This window comes from Carassius carassius, chromosome 49 (genome assembly GCF_963082965.1).
Source record: "Carassius carassius chromosome 49, fCarCar2.1, whole genome shotgun sequence".
Classification (NCBI taxonomy): Eukaryota; Metazoa; Chordata; class Actinopteri; order Cypriniformes; family Cyprinidae; genus Carassius; species Carassius carassius.
Genome location: NC_081803.1, coordinates 14,322,164 through 14,340,933, shown reverse-complemented (window position 1 = coordinate 14,340,933; position 18,770 = coordinate 14,322,164). Strand labels below are relative to the sequence as shown.

Here is an 18,770-nt window from a genome sequence, read left to right as displayed (position 1 = left end):
TTTGTGAACTGTATGTACTGTGCTGATGATGAAATTAGGCTCCGGCACTGTACACATACCCTAATGTACGTGTTCGCTTACACATCCACCTGCTTGTGTTCCTTTTCTTACAAGTCTCGTTCGTGGTTCCCACAGATCCCGTATCCGACGAGAGCTCTTTATAGAAGAGATTCAGGCGGCGGCCGGCGAAGGTGGGTCCCCCTCGGCGCGGCCCGGGAAGTCTGGGGGCGAAGGAGACAACAGCTGCGATGGCACCGAGTCTGACAGCACTGCAGAGGGCCGACCGAGTGGCTCAGAGGAGCGCAGGGGCCTCCTGGAGAGCCCCAACCTCAGCCACAGAGACGAAGAGGGCGAGGCCGAGTTCCCCAGCGCCTCGGGCACCAGCAGGCCACGAGGAGGCATCATAGACAGCCTTTTCGGCATCCCCGAGTCTGTATCCACCGCCACTGCCACAGCGACCCCCTGCCGAAACCCAAAGGACAGCAGTCTGCGCAAGAAGAAAGCAGCCAACCTCAACAACATCATCCACAGGCTGGAGAAAGCGGCAAACCGCGACGAGCCTCACGAATGGGAGTTCTGAGGCACCGCCATGTTGTTGTTTTATTCTCACCTTGTCCCTCACTGAGCTAACCCGGCCAAACCTGGTGCACACACAACACCGGTTAACCCAAGGGGTTTCGATTTGCTGTTTAGAAGTGGGCTATCAGAGACAAGAACAAGAAAAGGAAACAAGTTTTTAGTCTGTTTATTTTGTGAAGCACTTAGCGGCCCTGCTGGCCACAGGGCTGTGACACCATTGGCTAATGGTGAAGACACAAAACTGAAAAGCACAGGAGAGGGAGCGTTCCCACTAAATATTCTCAAGACTGGTGACAGTCACAAAAAAAAACCCAACAACAAATACACACTATGAAATCACAGTGTCTCTGTTTCTAATAGAGACGTTCTCACCAACAAGCTGAATAACTGTTACAATAATTTATCAGTTCTCAAGGCTCTTGGGAGTTTCCTCTTTTGTATCACGTACGCTTCGGCCGTCAGCAGAGACTAGTTCGAACCGGTTTCAAACCAAAAGCCAAGCATTTAAAAGCAAGTGTTGGCTGAAGGAACACGGGTTCACCGTCCCACCTGCCTCTCCCTCCCTACCCCAGAGGAGGCCATCCAATGGCTATGCAACTCTAGTACGCAATGGATTCCAGTGTAATGGAACCCGCATTATTTTCACAGTTCGGAAGCTTCTCCGATGTGAGAAGAAAATCCTTTTTATAGCAATTAAGTTGCCATCGAGAGATTGCACAGTCAGTTGACTCTAAACAGCACTCCTTTTGATTTTACACGCCAACGGCCTAAAAGAGAAAAAAATCACGCGAATGAAAAATAATCGTCGTAAAGAATCCATGATCACGCAAAAATTCATACTGTTGTTGTAAGTTTGACACGAATGGGAGACGGGAGTAATTTCGTAACCCGATAGCTAAGTGTCAATTTTTATCGTTATTTAGGTCTCTTGTAAGGGTAGCGCTCGTTAATTTTTTTCCATAGCTTTAATTGCCTCCATAGGCCAAAACAAAGACAGATAGTGAAGAAAAAAGGCTTTGTACAGTACTTTGAGTAAATATTCCTGACAAGATATTTTTTAAAGAGAATGAACTTGCCTGATTTTTATCCTCTTATAATAGAATCAGAGACCTCTAAACAAGTTGGGCAGTTTGGGCCCATAGAATTACAATTCTAATCCAGTATCTATGGTGTTATTCTAGTTCTATGGTGTGGCCGTGGGCCACTGCACTGTATGGGCTGGTCCTCAGCACCAGGGTACCGGACGCGGGGGGAAATCCACCTAACCGCTCACTCTCGTGCAAACTCAAAACTTCAGGTTTTTCACCAGCTTCTCCATTCACTATTCACTCAACCTGTAAACGAGCTTTCCGCGGCGTCTGCAACATTACCGAGTATGTTCACGGCATGCATCTGTCCTCCGAGACGACTGGAAAAACACCTTGCGAAATGGACTTACGTTTTTTCTTCATACTGTATATGACGGAGGACTTTTCATCCACATTTCTTGTTAAACACACATTTAAAAAAAAAAAAAAAAAAAAAAAAAGAGGAAAATATGTAGATTGTGAATGAAAAGCTCTTTTAACGTTAACAGCCTGAGGTGAATCTCTACACGGCAAGGACTCGGCACCTCTGTAGAAACTCTCCTGAAACACCTTTTGAAACCTGCTCACCTTTCACCTCTGGCCCTTGTGTCATTGTATGCAGTTGATTTTGTTAACGAAAGCGCAGATCGGTGGTACCACGCGCTTGTCTGTGTGCGAACCTTGAGTGTGTGTGTGTGTGTGTGTGATTGTTGACAAGAGCGATCTATATTTGTATATTACTACTACTACTCACCACAGGCGGTGGAAGCAAACACCTCCTCACATCCCTAAGCTATTTAGCAGTCCTGCAGCATATCACATAGTACATTTAAGTTTTTTTTATTTACACGCATAAACTAATGGTAGATATTTTTTTTGTTTGTTGGTGTGGTTTGCTTATTTATAGATGCTGTCTTTTACATATTGATGTCTTATATTGTTATACGTGTTCTTTTTTTTGTAATGGAAGGGACTATAAAAGGTCAGGTTACATATTTTTAGACTAATAGACTGCCGGCAGTATTGGATTACATTTAAATGATGTACTTTTGATACATGTCTATTGATTAATTCTGAAAATTATCATTTTTTGATTATTTTTTTTGTTTGTTTGTTTTGCATATATTTTACTCTGTATGTGAGCTGGATGAACAGTTACTACATTGACAAAGGAAGCAGAATTTATATGTATTACATTAATGATTTTAATTAGTACGCATTTTTAGATGTTTTAACCATTTTTAAAGATTACAATTCAAGATGAATTGTGTTTGGCTGTATTCACTACAAAGGCAAACCGATTGACGCTCTTGAATTGGGTTTTTTCAGGTTAATAATTAACCTGCGAACGTTCTGATAATGTATGTTTAAAAAAATCGCAATCAAGCTTAGTTGCTATAAAGAGCCAGTGAACAACTGGTAGTTAACGTCACTGAAATTAGCTGTCGCTTTGAGCTGCACCTTGAGGAATTTGAATTTTTTTTTTTTTTTCGTAAAAATTTGTGCCGAAAAATAATTCGGTTTAAAACTACCTTTGGCCTTTTTTTTTCATTTTCTTTTTTTATTTGATGTGTGCCAATGAATGATTCAAATCAAATTTGTCTCTTTAAGACCCAACGAAAGCACAGAGAGATACTTCATGAACCAATGTTTTTATCGGAATATACGAAAATGTTGAAAGCCCGTGACTGTTTCTCGAACTTTCTCTCCACGTTTAACATTGGAGTGCCTTCACTGAAAACTGTTCGCTACTATAATCGCGTCGTCTTCATTCCAAATAAGTGATTGGAAGTATCGCGTGTCAGATCATACCACATCTTAAAAATTTTCGCCAGCAAGTTTAATAATAAGGTCTCATCTAGTCTCAGGTCATAATATTCCATACTTTCAAGGTGTCTGTGTTGTTTTATCTGAGAGAAAACAGCTGTCCCAGGATTCAAACTTGGTTACTCAAAAAAACTAAGTTTTATAATGGTTAACTTCATATTTATTCATCCCAAATGTAGTTTTAATCATTTCTAGGCATTCATTAGATGATTTTGACCATGTTATTGTATTTTAACAGTAAGATTCCCCAATGCTTGAGGACGTATACAGATGGATTTGGTGTGTGGAAACTCTTTTGTAGACTATGCTGTAGTGTGGACCAAATTGTCAAAACAGACAAATCAAAGTGTGAAGACTCTTTTCTGATCATAAACGTGATTTCAATTGAACACAGATGAAGAAAAACACATTTAGGAGAACATTGAAATCTGGTCTGTATCAAGGTAGCTTTTTTATGTCTGTCACGTTCTCACTGACTGAAACGGTAAACGTAACTGTTGATATCATTGCATGAAACACTTAAAGAAAAACACTTCGAGTTTCCAGACGATTCTCAGTGCAGATGTCCAGCACTTTTTCTCTGCTTTTTTTGCAAATATTTTTCTATGGGAAGTATTGCAGATGACTAAACACATCAACATTCGACTGCACAGACAGCACGTTTATATGATTTCTTAAAAAAAGACAAAAAAAGACAAAAAGAAAAACAAAGCAACAAAAAAAAGATCATCATTATTGATATTACATTGGTAGTCTCGAGTAGCATTAATGTAGATATTCGTCCGTAGCTTAGTTCGCTAGTGATTGTCATAATTGTTACCTCGTTTATTCCCTCACACTTACATCACTTCCTGAGACAGTATGTTCTTTCTTCACCTGAGACAGTATGTTCTGAACAGCCACAGTTTGTTTCATTGTATCCCAGATGGAGAATTTCTCTCTCTCTATCTTTTTTGTTTTGTTTTTAAAGTTGTGTAATTGTGTTATATGTGAGGCGAGCACGACGATTATACATCTGTCTCAGCGAGAGCAACACAAATTATCACGATTAATTTTGACCAACAATCCATGGAAGCTGGATGTCTGGATCAGGACGTTCAGATCTTTCTCTCTCTTTCTGTTGTTGCTCCGTATGCTGTAATATGGGTAATATGAAGCCTTGTAATGAAATATGACAGGCAGCTCCCAAGTCAAGCTGGTATCCTATAGATTCTCCTTAGGTCTCTCAAAGCTCAGGTAGAACCTCGGTTTAGCACAGTCCTTTTGTCCATTAGTTTGTTGGTGACACTTTCCCTCTTACACCTGCTAATGACAGTTGTATGGTTTATTTTTCTGTGTCATGGTTTTGAACCACAAGATGGAGCTGAATCCTCCATTTTACCTGAATAAAGACTCTTCCACTTTGTTCTCTTGATATGCATTTAGTTCGGTTGGTTTCTCCTTTGTGTATAATCATGTAGTCTTGTATTCTGTTCCCAGCGCTGTTACAGTTCTAATCCAAAATGAGAAAAAGCAATATCACTGTTTGAAATTCATTATTATTATTATTATTATTATTATTATTCCTAATTACCACCATAGGTGTATTAACTGAAGTAAATATCTTTTGTACAAACACATTACCACTGTACTCTGCATTTATTTATTTCTGATGTCAGGAATTTGAAGCCATGTTTAAGAAGCACAAAGCATATGCACTGCAAACTATGTTTTTGACTACAACAGTTATGCATGCATACATGTATCTGTTATGGGGACATTTTAAGTGTCTAAATGAAACTACAACATACAAGTTACAAAAAATTAACACATACTACTAGAAATACCACACTTCCACACAAACAGAAGACATTTTTTGAATAATTTATTTTCTTTCCACCGTATACATATTCATTTATGTATTTAAATTACCAGAAGGCACATTTAAATTGAATTATTGTAATATCAGCAAATGTCCATATCCATTCCAGCTTCAGATTGAACCCACAGCTTGTGTTAGCAGTCTACATCCTTAACAGTTAGCCAACCACGACTCCAGAACATTTCCACCATTCTTCCAAGTGATTAAATTAAACTTTAATTTTTTTCAAGTGACAGACATTTATTTTGGACACAATACTTGAAACTTAAATTAGGGGCTCAGGTGAAATGAAGCCAGACAAATAATATTAATAAACCAAGACCCAAGGGTTTTTGTGCAATATAATGTCATTATTGTTTACAAGCAGTTTAAATACATCATGCTCCATGACCACAAAAATCATTACACAAATTACTTTGAATACAGTTTAACAGAAGAGGTGGAGCACACAATTTTAGCTACAATGGTATCCATTATGACAAACCATTCTCAGTTCCATTACCTTAAAAATTAAAACGTGTGTGTGTATCTATATATTACAAAACATATATTACTGCTGTCAAATGATTAATCGCATCCAAAAGTTTTTTTTTTTTTACATAATACAGATACACATGCATGTATAGATTTAAGAAAAATATGTTGTTAATATATAAGATATATATAATATAAATTATGTATATATATATAAAATATGTGTGTGTGTAAATGTTAAATATATGTGCATTCTATATATATAGATAGATGTAGATTTAAATGTAATGTATTCCTGTGATCAAAGGTGAATTTTCAGCATCATTCCTCCAGTCTTCAATGTCACATTAATCAGAAATCATTCTAAAATGATGATTATCAATATTTAAAACAGATGAGTAATTTTTTTTCAGCATTCTTTGATGAATAGAAGGATCCACAGATCAGCATTTGTGTGAAATAAAAAGCTTTTGCAACATTATACACTATATCATTCAAAAGCTTAGTCAGTATATATATATATATATATATATATATATATATATATATATATATATATTTTTTTTTTTTTTTTTTGTTAAATAAATGATAGAAATTAATACTTGTATTTAGCAAGGATTATTTAAATTGATCAAAAGTGATGATAAAGGCATCATTTTACAAGAGATTTCTATTTCAGATAAATGCTGCTCTTTTGAACATTCGATTCATCAAAGACACCTGAAAAAATTATACTCAGCTGTTTTCAACATTATCATAATAAGAGTTTTTTTTTCTTTTTTTTTAGCAGCCAATCAGAATATCAGAATTATTTCTGAATGCTTCTCTAATTTCTAGCTTTGAATTGGCTTAGAAATCTATAACTGCTGGACAATAACACTTTTTATCACATAATAAGGCAGAATAGTTTCTATACTGTAATAAATGCTATGTCAATTAGCACTGCATTGTTCATCTACTTTATTTATCATCTGCTGGAGATTTTTTTGGACTTGAAAAAAACAAAACTGAAAACAACTGTTTTCATACAGCGATAGCTGGACTGTTGTCCATATTAGGAGTTTCCTGATATGACTTTCTGCGCGAGAGCGCCTTCCGGCTTCGAGAAACACACACACACACTAACACTGCAGGAGTGTTTAGCGCTCAGTGACGTTCATCTCGCCTTCTTGGTCCGAAAAAACATCAGGTCATGCGCAGACTATCCTGTCTCTTTGAGTTTAAATCTATATGTATTCACATCAGCTCTTGAAAACCTCTATACGAACACATTTGCCTGAAAAAGTGCGGGGGACGAATTTCCGTGATGATAAAAGTGGGGAGACACGTCCCCCGCGTAATCTACGCCCCTGCGATAGATAGATAGATAGATAGATAGATAGATAGATAGATAGATAGATAGATAGATAGATAGATAGATAGATAGATAGATAGATAGACACAGTAGTACACACACTATATAAACAAAAACGTTTTTTGGTTGCAATTAATCATTTGACAGCACTACTATATCAATTTTATACAGGATCTTTCAAATAGTCTTTTTTGTGTGTGTGTGTGTGTGTGAATATTTAAAAAATGAAATCTACATATAACTAAAACAAATTAAAACAAGACTGATTTAGACTAATATATATATATACACACACCCACTAAAGAAACATTTAAACAACCCCTTTAAGAAAACCAGTTATAACTTTAAAGTGTATTTTGTATTAACTTTTGGTAAGGATTTGTTACCCATAAAAAAGGTAAATACGACACATCAGTAGCATATATCTGTGCAATTTGGCACATTCTTTTTAATCAAAACCAATTTTACGCTGTTACAACGTGAGTTATGCTTCAAGTATCCCCGTGTCTTCCTCACTTGCTAGACTTGAGGCTAAATAAGATCATCACCGCCATCGCCAGCATTATCCCCACAGCGATCTCCTTCATCCTGCCCAGTTCCATATCCTCAACCTGCTCCTCCTTCTTCCTGATGAGCTCTTCTCTGCGCTGCCGGATCTCCTGCTCTCTCTTCAGCTGTTCTCCATAGTGTGATCTGATGAAAGTATCAAAGTCGAAGATGTTCTGCTGGGTGGCTCCAACAGAGGGGGAGTGTCGGGCTCTGCTCTGCTGTCCTGATGCTGGACTCTCTCTCTCTCTGCCGGCGGGTTTGCTGGTTCCCAGCAGGTCAGCTTGACTCAGGATCCCATGGTCGTATTTCCTCCTCAGAGCTTTATTACCCAGGACGCTGTACGCCTCGCTGATCTGCGAGAACCTGAACGCGGCCTCCTCGCTCCCTGCGTTCTTGTCCGGGTGATAGATGAAAGACTGTTTATAGTAAGCGGTCTTGATTTGTACGTGCGTGGCGGTCGGAGAAACTTCCAAAATATCATAATAAGCAGACTTTGATTTGTATAACGGACTGCCTTTATTCTGTGTGCCACTATAAGCTCTGGTTAAAGACATAAACTGCCCTACATAATCATTTGGAGGTTCATAATGAGGATTTTTATAGATGGCTCCCCTTAGCTGGCGCTTAAAGTGAGTGCCAGTATGACTGGACAGGAGAGGGAGTTTTCCGTAAATTCGCAAACACGAGCTCCTCCAGAAGGACACGTGAACTGCAGATGACTTCGACCCATGGCAGTCCGTCCACGTACTAAAATTTCCAGAATTGAGGTTCAACCGCTCTTTCAGGCTGTGTGCATCTCCAGCCCAGGTAAAGAGTGTGTTCACAGTCCCTTTTGGAGACTCCAGAGCTGCCGGTGTTTCAGCTGATTGGACACGGTCATTTCGAGTCTCACAGAGCTGTGGCGACTTTATTAAATATGCGACGTAAGTTTCCGTTGGAACCGGTTTACAGTCTTTATCCAAAAGAGGGAGATTTCGCGGTTTTAAAAGCTTGTAAGCCCCTCTCCCGAAACACAGCCTGACCTCCGCCATTGCGTAGGGATCAACTAAAGAAAGCTTCATCACCGGGTTCCGCCGCAAATCGACCAATCAGAACTGAGCTTCTTTGCAGGCTGAGTGAAATTAGACCAATGCCGTGCGAGAAGAATATTTCTAGGAAAGGGATTGGTAGAGCGTTCAGTTTGTTGTTTCATCATAAGGGTTACATAATAGCCTCATAGACAGTAAAAGAAAAAGAGAAGCCCTGGCGTTACATTTTAAAATACTATACAAAATAATTAATCAGAATACTTACTCCTGCTCACTCACGCCAAAGAACTCCCCGCTCAAGCTCGCCGTCTCTGGAAGATTAACGATGGCAGTTTGCACGCACAGCTACTAGAAGATTTACATCTGTCAGACAGGTTGCTGACGTCATCAAGCGTAGTTTGAGTCTGCCTGTCAGAAACGGAAGTGCTAAAAATCGCTAAAAATGGGCTTCACTTGTCTCCATTGAGTTCCAATGGGGTCGCTGTGTCCATTTCTTTTATTGTCTATGGGAATAGCCTGTGCAAGACCGTAGTATTAGGGCAGAGACATTAGGGGTCATTACTACAAATCAGTTCCTACTGGAGTTTGACATTTTTAAACCTATTTTTTTTACTAGTATAGGTCCAAGTATCAGGACATATAGTGAATAGTAACTCAATGGACACACTATCATTGTTAGTATTAATATTAATGCATTAATATACTATATTATTGTTAACGTAATCGATTTTTTGTAGATGATTTAACTATAGACATTTCATTGTATAGAAAATTCAGTTATTTTAGCTGTTCTGTGGACAGCACATTAAAATTAATTAAAATTTAAATTATTAAAATTATATTCAGTTAAGAAATTAACATTATCAGTGTTATTAAATTTATAAATTAAATTATAAATTTCTGCATTTAGCAGATGCTTTAAGCGACTTAAAGTGCATTCAAACTATCAATTTTTACAGTGAAAAAAACTGTGTGTACGGTATGTATTTTCGATGCTTCAAAATATTCTAACTGACCCTCTGATGTCACATGGACTACTTTGATGATGTTTTTCTTACCTTTCTGGACATGGACAGTATACCGTTCACACAGCTTCAATGGAGGGACTGAGAGCTCTCGGACTAAATCTAAAATATCTTAAACTGTGTTCCGAAGATAAATGGAGGTCTTACTGGTTTGGAACGACATGAGAGTTATTAATGACATAATTATGATTTTTGGATGAACTATCCCTGTAAGCACTTAATTCAAGTACTAAGACTAAAACTAGTTCATGATGACCAGGGCTGTGTTTAGAGTTTTGGGGCCCTCTGGATGAGGGGGACGCGGGGCCTAATTCTACCATAACTAAATAAAATATATACTGTAACTGTATGCTATATAATTTCCCCTTTACAATCAGTGGATATTTATAGGGGTATTTCTATGATTGCAAATTGTATCTTCTGCATTATTTGGGCAGTTATTTATGTATTATAAATATGCAACTATTTCAACTCTGCCCTAAATAAAAGTGACGTCTGATGAACTGCGTGCGTGTACACGAGTTACGCACGTTTGTAAATCTGTGTTCATGTTTACGTCTGTCGCGGAGCACACAGTTAAAAACATTCCAGCAGTACGCAGTACATACGTAACTTGCGTATGTGTTTTCCAGTGCACACAAGCGCTCTCACTTTCACCTGAGCAGGCTGCAGACCATACCTCTCGCTCGGGGTTTGCTGTGCTACCCTGCCGTCCTCCTGGATATCATAACAGCCGCTGACAGTCCGCGTGTGGGCCTTCATCGACACTCGTAGCAGACCTGCTGTGGGTGTGTGTGTGCATGCAGCATAATGGAGCAGGCGAAACCCCGAACGGAGAGCCGCCTCCGCTCCAAACGTCAGCGTCCCGGGTGAGGAGGTTCGGGCAGGAGGGGCGGACGGTCCCTCCTCAGCCGACAGTGATGGTGGTGTTTTCGGCTGCGAGTGACTCTGAGAAACCGGGAGATGCGATGTCGGGCGCGGACACCGGGGAAGAGGTGTATCGCAAACCAGCCATACCTGTCCCTAATCTTCATCTGGGGAAGCCCCTTCGCACTTTAGACGCACCTGAGGAGGTAAATCCCAGAGGTTTAAATTAAAGAGGATGTGCTATTTTTATAACAGGGTAGTTGTAGTGTGATGCATAGAAGTTAAATGCAAATTAAAACGCCCACGTACAACTGCGTTTCGCCCCTTTAAATGTTTGTTTGTTTTTCCTAAATATTGTCTGGAAGAGTCTTGTCAAAGTTTTCCAGATTATCGTGCTTTATTGTAACCGTTTCCATAGGCAACAGATGTATTGAGCGTGTTTGCATCCCGATTGCTACAATCGGATTGGTTCTTTATCCCAGTGGGGCGGGTGGACGTAGTTTCTGATTGGTACATATCATACGTCCATCAAATCATAACGCCTGGATTAAACTAATCGTGTTTTTCTATTATTATCATAGACAGTAAAAAAAAGATTATGTTAAAGGCCTCGGCGCTGATTTCTGGTGACAAACCTGCGTGACCTGTCAACATGTGTAATATTATTAGCCTAAGACCTTTGTTTATCATTGCCAACGGGTTTTAAGATAATTATTTAAACGTATCAGCATTCAAATGAACCGGAGATGGGACAGATTTGGCAAGAAAGCAAAATTGACACATTTGTAATGTTAAAAAAGATTTATATTTCAAATAAATGCTGTTCTCTTAAAAACTATATTCATCCAAAAAAAATGCATGATGGGTTTTCTGCATCACTGTTTTCACTATCAAAACTAGGAAGAACTGTTTGAGAAATGTTTCTTCAGTGCCAAATCAGCATATTAGAATGATTTGACACTGAAGTTAAAGCCATAACTTTAAATTTCTGCCAAAAAAACCTCTTATTTTCCATTTTAATAAAATTTCAAAATAATACTGTTTTAAGTCAAACAAATGCATCTTAGGTGAGCATAAGAGACTTATTTCAATAACATTCATATTACCCCAAACTTTTGAGCAGTAGTGTACCTTCAGAATAATGTAAAAGACATTAGTCTTTTACATTAAAAAAAATAGACTAATGTCTATTTCTGTTCCTCCTCTCTCTCCATAGTTCCCCGAGGTTATCCCCCTGAATGTAGGAGGAACATATTTCACCACTCGGCTCTCCACCCTGCGACGTTATGAGGACACAATGCTGGCTGCCATGTTTAGTGGCCGCCACCACATTCCCAGGGATGCAGAGGGACGATATTTCATTGACCGAGACGGAGCATATTTTGGGTTAGTGTTTAGCTTAATAAAATCTGATTATGGCCACTAGTATCCAAAAATACAAAGCAAATGTTTTGATTATCTGAATTCATCTTTCATTATTTCATCACTGCATTACTTAAATAACCGCTTGATTTGATGATTATTAGAAATGCTTATCTGGCATTAGGGATATTCTGAATTTCTTGCGAGAGGGTGAGCTGCCTCAGAGGGACCATGTTCGTGCGGTGCACAGGGAAGCTCAGTATTATGCTATTGGGCCTCTTTTGGAAAGCCTTGAAGACACGCAGCCACTTACCGGAGAGAAAGTGCGACAGGCTTTTCTTGATCTTTTGCCCTATTATAAAGGTAATATAAAATCATAAATAAAAACAGGGGTTTTTTCGTTGAATGAACAATTGTCCCCTTTTCTTCTAGAAAATCTTGAGCGCATCGTGGAGATTGCAAAACTTCGTGCCATGCAGCGGAAGGCTCGTTTTGCAAAACTGAAGATCTGTGTTTACAAGGAGGAGATGCCTATCACCCCTTATGAAAGACCACTGTTCAATTCGCTGAGATTTGAGCGCTCAGAGAGTGAGGCCAAGCTGTTTGAGCACCATTGTGAGGTTGATGTGTCCTTCGGGCCCTGGGAGGCAGTGGCAGATGTTTATGACCTTCTTCACTGCATAGTAGGTGACCTGGCAGAGCGGGGCATCTCTGCTGACCAGCAATGCATCGGCGTGTGTGACAAACACCTCATCAACCACTACTACTGCAAAAGGCCAATCTATGAGTTTAAAATCACCTGGTGGTGAAGGTGAGGTGTTTTAGCTGATGTCTCTTGCTAAGAACTGAGATGTGCAAGTCTGAGCAAATGATGTTTGCCGCCGTCTACAGTTATATGAAACCAGCAGGATCATGGAGTCCTACTCGAAATGAGTGGAAATAATGACAAGCTTTTGAAAAAGATGGCTATAATTGTGGCATTTGCCCTTTTGTTTCTTCAGGAAACTGCGGTTTGCAACTCAAAATTTATTTTATGGGCAGCTCTATTGATTCCTTAGTTTTTGTAAGTAATTGTTTAACTTAGTTAATTTAGTATAAACCTGGAATAATTTCGTCCAGTTGTAGTTCTAAAGGGATTTTCTGGGATCATCCTCAGAGGAATTTAACTTATGTGAAAGTGTTTCCTGTTCTAAATATGACATCACTTAAATATGTTTCCGTGTTAGATGTAATACAGTTTGATCGAAGAATTAATCAACTGGACCCATACTCGGAAAATTATGTGTCATTACTTGTGAAGTATTTCTTAAAAAGAACTTTTTCCCTACAGTATTTTTAAATACCCCATTTGTTTTACATGACTTATATACGTAGGACCTGATCCATGTCAAGTTTCCAGTAATGAACACCCTAGATCATGCATATACTGACTTCAACAAGAATACAAATGTCTGGAATTTACAGCCACTCAAATCTTCACATAAAGCCTTCTAAAATATTCATATATCCCATTAAAGTATAAAAGTTTTGATTCATATAAAAAAATAAACGGTTCTCCAAGTTTATGTACTAAAATAAATATGACCTGAATATGAATTAAAAGCACTATATTTAAAATTAAACTAAAGACTGTTAGCCACCTTACTGCAGGTTAGATTGCCTATTTTGCTACTTTGACACTTTATGAAGTTATTTTCTGCTGCCTATAGAATTTGTCTATGCTTTTAATTGCCATAACCCTCAACAAGTTTAGATAATTTAGCATTATTTATTTTAGTCATCTGAAACATCTGTCTCTCATTGGTTTGCTTTGAGAGCTGTGAAGGCCATTTGAAGTTGCAAGAGCTCTCTGTGTTTTGGCAGCAGAATATCTAATACCAGTTAAAATGCACAGTATAATCCTAACTGGGATTTAGTTTCAGTCTTGCCCAGTTTGTTATGTTTCTCAAATCTAAACCGATGCATATTTGTTCTCTGTTGTACATTTGTTAAATACTGTTGTTTGTATTGCATTACTGTACTGGCTCTTATTGTGCTGATAATAAACAAAATATTTTGCAATTTATTAAATACAAGATTTTTTTTCTTTTTTACATGTAAACGTAACAATTCTATCATAGAAAATGGTGAAAAAAAGATGAATGCGCTGGATTTGTCATAGGGAATGTTTACATTCCTAGATCAGCCCACCTGTAGCTCCGCCCACCGCCCCGCCCACATAACCAATACACCAGTCGCGAGGATATGAGGTATTTGTGACCCTGGAGGAGAGACCGCTGACGAGGTATATGTCGCTGTCCGGTTGATTAACATTAAAAACTGAAACTTATCGGTGTTTTTCAATGTTTTATTCGGTATCGCTTTAGACAAGTAATGCATATTTCGCTAATATCTTGCTGAGAACGAGCTGTTGCGTTTGTTTTTAGCCACGTCAGTTAGCTGTTTTGCTAGCTTGACGTGTCTGCCTGCGGCGGATTGAATGACATTCTGTGTTATTTTCAGTCGATAATGTATTTTCTACGTTATTTTTAAACCCTCTGGTAGTCAATTAATGAATGTTTAAGCTACAACATACCCGCACTGAACGATGTCAGTAACAATTATATGTTGTAATACCTGGAATTTCATTTCATGTTATCAGTGTTAAAATTGGTTGTGCTTTTACGCAGTTATTTGATTCAAAACGATAAAGACACAAGACCAAACACGTTTGAACTACTCCCGTTTTCATTTCGATGGAGATTTACTGGGTCATTGGATGTTTAATAATTCGCAGTATAATTTAGACATCATTTTTGTAAGGTGAGGTGAATTCAGGGTAATTGGGTCATTTTTCCCAGACATCTCAATAGCAACAAATGTCCCAATTTACCTGAATACACCCTGTATAATTATTAAAACTATGCATTTGACTAGTTTACTTCCCCATTAGCTCTGAAATATAAATTTAAGTATGAAAATCTGATTTTCACATAGTTTCATTTTTAAATCTGCTCAGTCTTTAAATGACTCATCTTGTCTCATTTAAATGGCGATGTTGAAATCTCTGGTATGTTTTGTAAGAGTTGGATGTCTTTGCAGAGCACATTCTGTAACCCGACTCCTTTTGTCATGGTGCATGAACTGTAGACCGGATGTGCAAATTCATATCACAATGACAAACATGTTTCTTCACCTAGACAAAAGGGACACGATGAGTCAACGCTCGGAGCGACGGGGTATCCATGTAGACCAATCAGAATTGCTGTGTAAGAAAGGCTGCGGTTATTATGGCAACGCTGCATGGCAGGGCCTATGCTCCAAGTGCTGGAGGGAGGAGTACCAGAAAGCTCGGCAAAGACAGATCCAGGAGGACTGGGCTCTGGCTGAGAAGTGAGTTGGACACAGTGGAATTTAGTTTTGTTAGATAACGCATTGTATTAATTAAAAGAAACATTCAGCATCATCAAGACATTCTTAAAGCAGAAATGATGTTCAGACCGACTGCTGTAATGATGTGCTTCCTGTCGCAGGCTGCAGCGAGAAGAGGAGGCCGCTTATGTCAGCAGTCACAGTTCCTCTCAGACACAGCCTCCACAGTCCAACTCTCTTGCCACCTTCTCCAAGTTTGAAGAGAAGAAAACCAATGAAAAGACCCGTAAGGTCACCACCGTAAAGAAGTTCTTCAGACCCTCTTCCCGCACAGCCCCTAAAAAAGGTACAAGGAGGGTGGGATTGGAGAGATATAAGTGTGATTTGTGTTTTTTTTTTGCAGTAGGAGGAGTTGGCTGATGTCTGCCAACCAAAAAAATTATTATAAGTTGGACAAGTGAAAACTGATTTAAAATACAGTGGAGCTTTACAGACTTGTGTCAGTGCTGTAGGTTTTCCTTGCATCGCCACTTTCCTTTCAGAACCCAAAATACAAAATCACACATTCTTTTGCTTCTGGATTCCTTTTGGAACTCATGCTTATTTCATATGCAAATGATTGCCCCATCATCATACATAGTCCTAGTTTGACTTTACCTTGTCATTGGATGGCATCTCTTTGATAAAGCCTTAAATTGTCTGCATGCAACATCCAAACAGCAATTTGTAATTTATGCTAGTTGATTATTACTTTAATGGACCTGAATGTTGGTAATTAAAAGGCTTTATCATTGAAACATTAAGTATAGACCATTCAAAAGTTCATTGGGATAAGTAAGATTTTATGATTTTGAAATATATCTCTTATGCTTACCATGGCTAAATTAAAAAAGTAAAAATGTGTTTTTTTTTTGTGAAAAGTTTTCTATTTTAATATATTATAAAATGTAATTTATTCTTGTGATGCAAAGCTGAATTTTCAGGAGTATTACTCCAGTCTTACTCACATGATCCTTCAGAAATTATTCTAATATGCTGATTTGGTGCTCAAGAAGCTTTACTGTCACTTTGGGATAATTGAAAGAGTTCTTGCTGAATAAAATTGTTACTTACTTACTTTCTTTACTAATCCCAAACTTTTAAACGGTAGTGTAAGTCATCCTTGCTTGATTGAATAGTTATATATTCATTTGCTCTCACTTGATTTTATCAGTTGTCCATCTTATGAGATGATTTAATTTGAACAAGTGATCCACCCAAGTTATCCACCCTTCATTTGTTTCCTTCATCCCGTTGCTGTTCTGCGTTCTGTCTGATCTCCGCCCCACTTCTCCCACATTTTTCATCCATTTCACCCCCTTTCGCCCGTTTCCCTTGCTTACCCTGGGTGTTTTAGTCCCCCCCCAAAAAAGAAAGCGAGAAACAAGAGAAAGAGGAGAAGTTTAAAGGCAGGAGGGAGAGCCATGGAGAAAACCTCCTGAGGGATCTGAAGGGCATTTTTACAGAACCCTGGGAGCTGGCCTCCCCCACCGAAGGTAACATACAGAGCCTGTAGGAAAATCTGGGGTTATGAAAAGTGAACGTGGGAGGAGATTGCATTGTTCATCTTTTCTGAGTTGGACCAGCGTTCCTTTGATGTTGATGATTTGATGTTCAGTGTTGAAGAGCTAACTGTCTAAAAGTGTCTATACTAAAAGTATTTCACGGAGTACAGCAGCAACCCTTTAATTTGATGTTCCCCTCAGCTGTTCTTTGTTCATTTCTTTATGTTGGTTGTGTGTGCGTCAAAAGCCATGATTGAATTGACCCTACCATTTTTTTCATGTTCACTGTTTCGTTGTAATGTGTCCTCCTCTTTTTCTTGTCAATCTGGTGGCAGCTCTGGTATCGAGGCTGAGAGGTGGGTATTAGTGCCACATCACTGTAGCCCTCCAGCACAAATCACAGAAAACAAACCAGTGCATCAGTGTTATATATGAGCTGCATGCATTCAGGCTGAAACCCTTCTAATGCTCCATTATTGTCAATGGGGTGTTTAGAAAGACAGGTGCAACAGCGTTTCGAACATCTGTTTGTGTAGTATTTAGCCAAAGCATGCTGGTACCAGAATTATCTCTCAATTCATTCAGCTACTCTATTAATATCTTTGACTCTGTTCTGATGTCAAAGGTGTTGGCATGGTAACAGATCAATATTTTAGTAGAATGGCCTACTTCTGAGAAGGTTTTCCTCTCAATGGGCTGTAAGTCAACTTATGAATATATTTATATGTAACATTTTTATGTTGTTTATTAAGTGGCTTTTTTCTTTATTCTGTGCAGAATGTCATGTGTAATTCAGCTGAACATTTCTACTTGAAATAATTAAAATTATTGAATATTATTGGCTGAAATTACTTAATTTCACATGGCATTCTGTGATGAAAACTAACTTTTGAACTTCCATTTTCATCCGATCCAATTTATTATCCATTTTATGCTTATACAACTTGTTTCTAAACATTCTGTGTGCTTATTTGTGTTCCTCAGAGAGCCATGAGGGTAAAGCGCCCAGTCCCTCCATTACCCGTCAGTCCAGCATCGAGACTGATCGCGTGTCACGAGACTTTGTGGAGTTCCTCAAGACCATACAGAAGCCTGGCAGAGACATCCACAAGCAGAGCCGTGGTTTCATAGAGAGTATGGGGAATAAAAAGGTGAGAACCGGGCTCACGTGCCTACATCAGATTTGAATGTTAATCATTTAAGTAAACAAATTCTTTTGCATTTGTTCTTATTTGAAGGATCTCAGTGCTGAAGAGCTGTCTGAATGTGTGCAGGACTTCTATCAGGGCATGTCTGACCGACTCTTGAATCATTTTAAAGGTAGAATTCATGCTTCAGAGAAACTTGGCAGCACTGAATTGGTCAAAAAGTCTCAAATGGTTTGAATAATTTTAATTAAATACTCACTGAATCCATTAGAGCGGATACTGGATCTGATTCATCCGCTGTCTGGTTGTTTTGTTGTAATGGACTTTTATGAAAGATTACCAAAAATGGTTTTGTTTTGTATGTGCTTGGGCTAGGGATGTAACGATTAACCACGTGCCCGTTTAAAATCGATTCAAATATGTGACGACTCAAATCGGTGGAGATGTTAAACAAGTCGTGAGTCAATTAGGGGTAGGAGTTCATATGAATGTATGACTGAGGGGAAATTACTCTTTAGAAAAGTTTAGATGGTATTTTTGTATAATGTGTAGTGCAGCTGCTTTGTTTACAGTGGTTACCAAGGAAACGCTTTAAGCGACACCTGCTGGCAGAGAGTGAATCTGCATCTCGTTCAGCTCTCTGCTCTTTCTGTTCCATGCAGATATTTTTTCTGTATAGTTTCACAAAGCTGAAGTCAAACCATTTTTTTTGTTTCAAATTTCGAAATTATACA

At 38.6% G+C, this 18,770-nt stretch overlaps 4 protein-coding genes and 1 long non-coding RNA gene across 13 annotated transcripts in view; 3 read left to right on the top strand and 2 right to left on the bottom strand.

The window, feature by feature from the left end:
* LOC132132644 (homeobox protein cut-like 1) overlaps positions 1-1,550 on the top strand; it is a 107,515-nt gene extending 105,965 nt beyond the window's left edge. For 4 of the 7 annotated variants that reach the window (XM_059545093.1, XM_059545091.1, XM_059545092.1 and 1 more), the window contains one exon: positions 115-1,550. In XM_059545093.1, coding sequence (XP_059401076.1) covers positions 115-580 — 466 coding nt within the window. In that variant the 3' untranslated portion in view covers positions 581-1,550. The remainder of the gene's footprint in view (positions 1-114) is intronic. The other 3 variants (XM_059545095.1, XM_059545094.1, XM_059545090.1) reach the window with 1 other exon arrangement.
* Positions 1,551-4,119: 2,569 nt separating this feature from the next.
* Positions 4,120-10,585, bottom strand: LOC132132649 (uncharacterized). The gene is made up of 2 exons (XR_009429060.1): positions 10,444-10,585; positions 4,120-4,965 (listed from the first exon to the last, which is right to left on the bottom strand). It is a non-coding gene; the product is annotated as an uncharacterized LOC132132649 (long non-coding RNA).
* Positions 7,578-8,891, bottom strand: LOC132132537 (uncharacterized). The gene has a single exon (XM_059544946.1). It carries the CDS (start codon positions 8,770-8,772, stop codon positions 7,675-7,677), a length of 1,098 nt encoding a protein of 365 aa, XP_059400929.1. The 5' UTR covers positions 8,773-8,891; the 3' UTR covers positions 7,578-7,674.
* LOC132132648 (BTB/POZ domain-containing protein KCTD7) lies at positions 9,985-13,556 on the top strand. The gene is made up of 4 exons (XM_059545103.1): positions 9,985-10,837; positions 11,848-12,017; positions 12,178-12,356; positions 12,426-13,556. Exons 1-4 carry the CDS (start codon positions 10,565-10,567, stop codon positions 12,800-12,802), a joined length of 999 nt encoding a protein of 332 aa, XP_059401086.1. The 5' UTR covers positions 9,985-10,564; the 3' UTR covers positions 12,803-13,556.
* Positions 13,557-14,210: 654 nt separating this feature from the next.
* The window catches only part of LOC132132647 (rab5 GDP/GTP exchange factor-like), a 10,180-nt gene continuing 5,620 nt past the window's right edge, over positions 14,211-18,770 (top strand). Inside the window, exons 1-7 of one of the 3 annotated variants that reach the window (XM_059545102.1) lie at positions 14,337-14,582; positions 15,173-15,365; positions 15,506-15,701; positions 16,741-16,879; positions 17,224-17,244; positions 17,873-18,039; positions 18,127-18,208. In XM_059545102.1, the coding sequence (XP_059401085.1) occupies positions 14,549-14,582; positions 15,173-15,365; positions 15,506-15,701; positions 16,741-16,879; positions 17,224-17,244; positions 17,873-18,039; positions 18,127-18,208 (832 nt within the window). In that variant the 5' untranslated portion in view covers positions 14,337-14,548. Of the gene's footprint in view, positions 14,278-14,336; positions 14,583-15,172; positions 15,366-15,505; positions 15,702-16,740; positions 16,880-17,223; positions 17,245-17,872; positions 18,040-18,126; positions 18,209-18,770 lie in introns of those variants that run through there. The other 2 variants (XM_059545101.1, XM_059545100.1) reach the window with 2 other exon arrangements.

Bases quoted from the DNA above. Each gene is read 5' to 3' on its own strand.
- LOC132132537 (XM_059544946.1), bottom strand. From the start codon at position 8,772: ATGAAGCTTTCTTTAGTTGATCCCTACGCAATGGCGGAGGTCAGGCTG.
- LOC132132648 (XM_059545103.1), top strand. From the start codon at position 10,565: ATGCAGCATAATGGAGCAGGCGAAACCCCGAACGGAGAGCCGCCTCCG. The intron at 10,838-11,847 runs GTAAATCCCAGA...CTCTCTCCATAG, and splicing joins CTTTAGACGCACCTGAGGAG to TTCCCCGAGGTTATCCCCCT. The intron at 12,018-12,177 runs GTTAGTGTTTAG...ATCTGGCATTAG, and splicing joins CGAGACGGAGCATATTTTGG to GGATATTCTGAATTTCTTGC.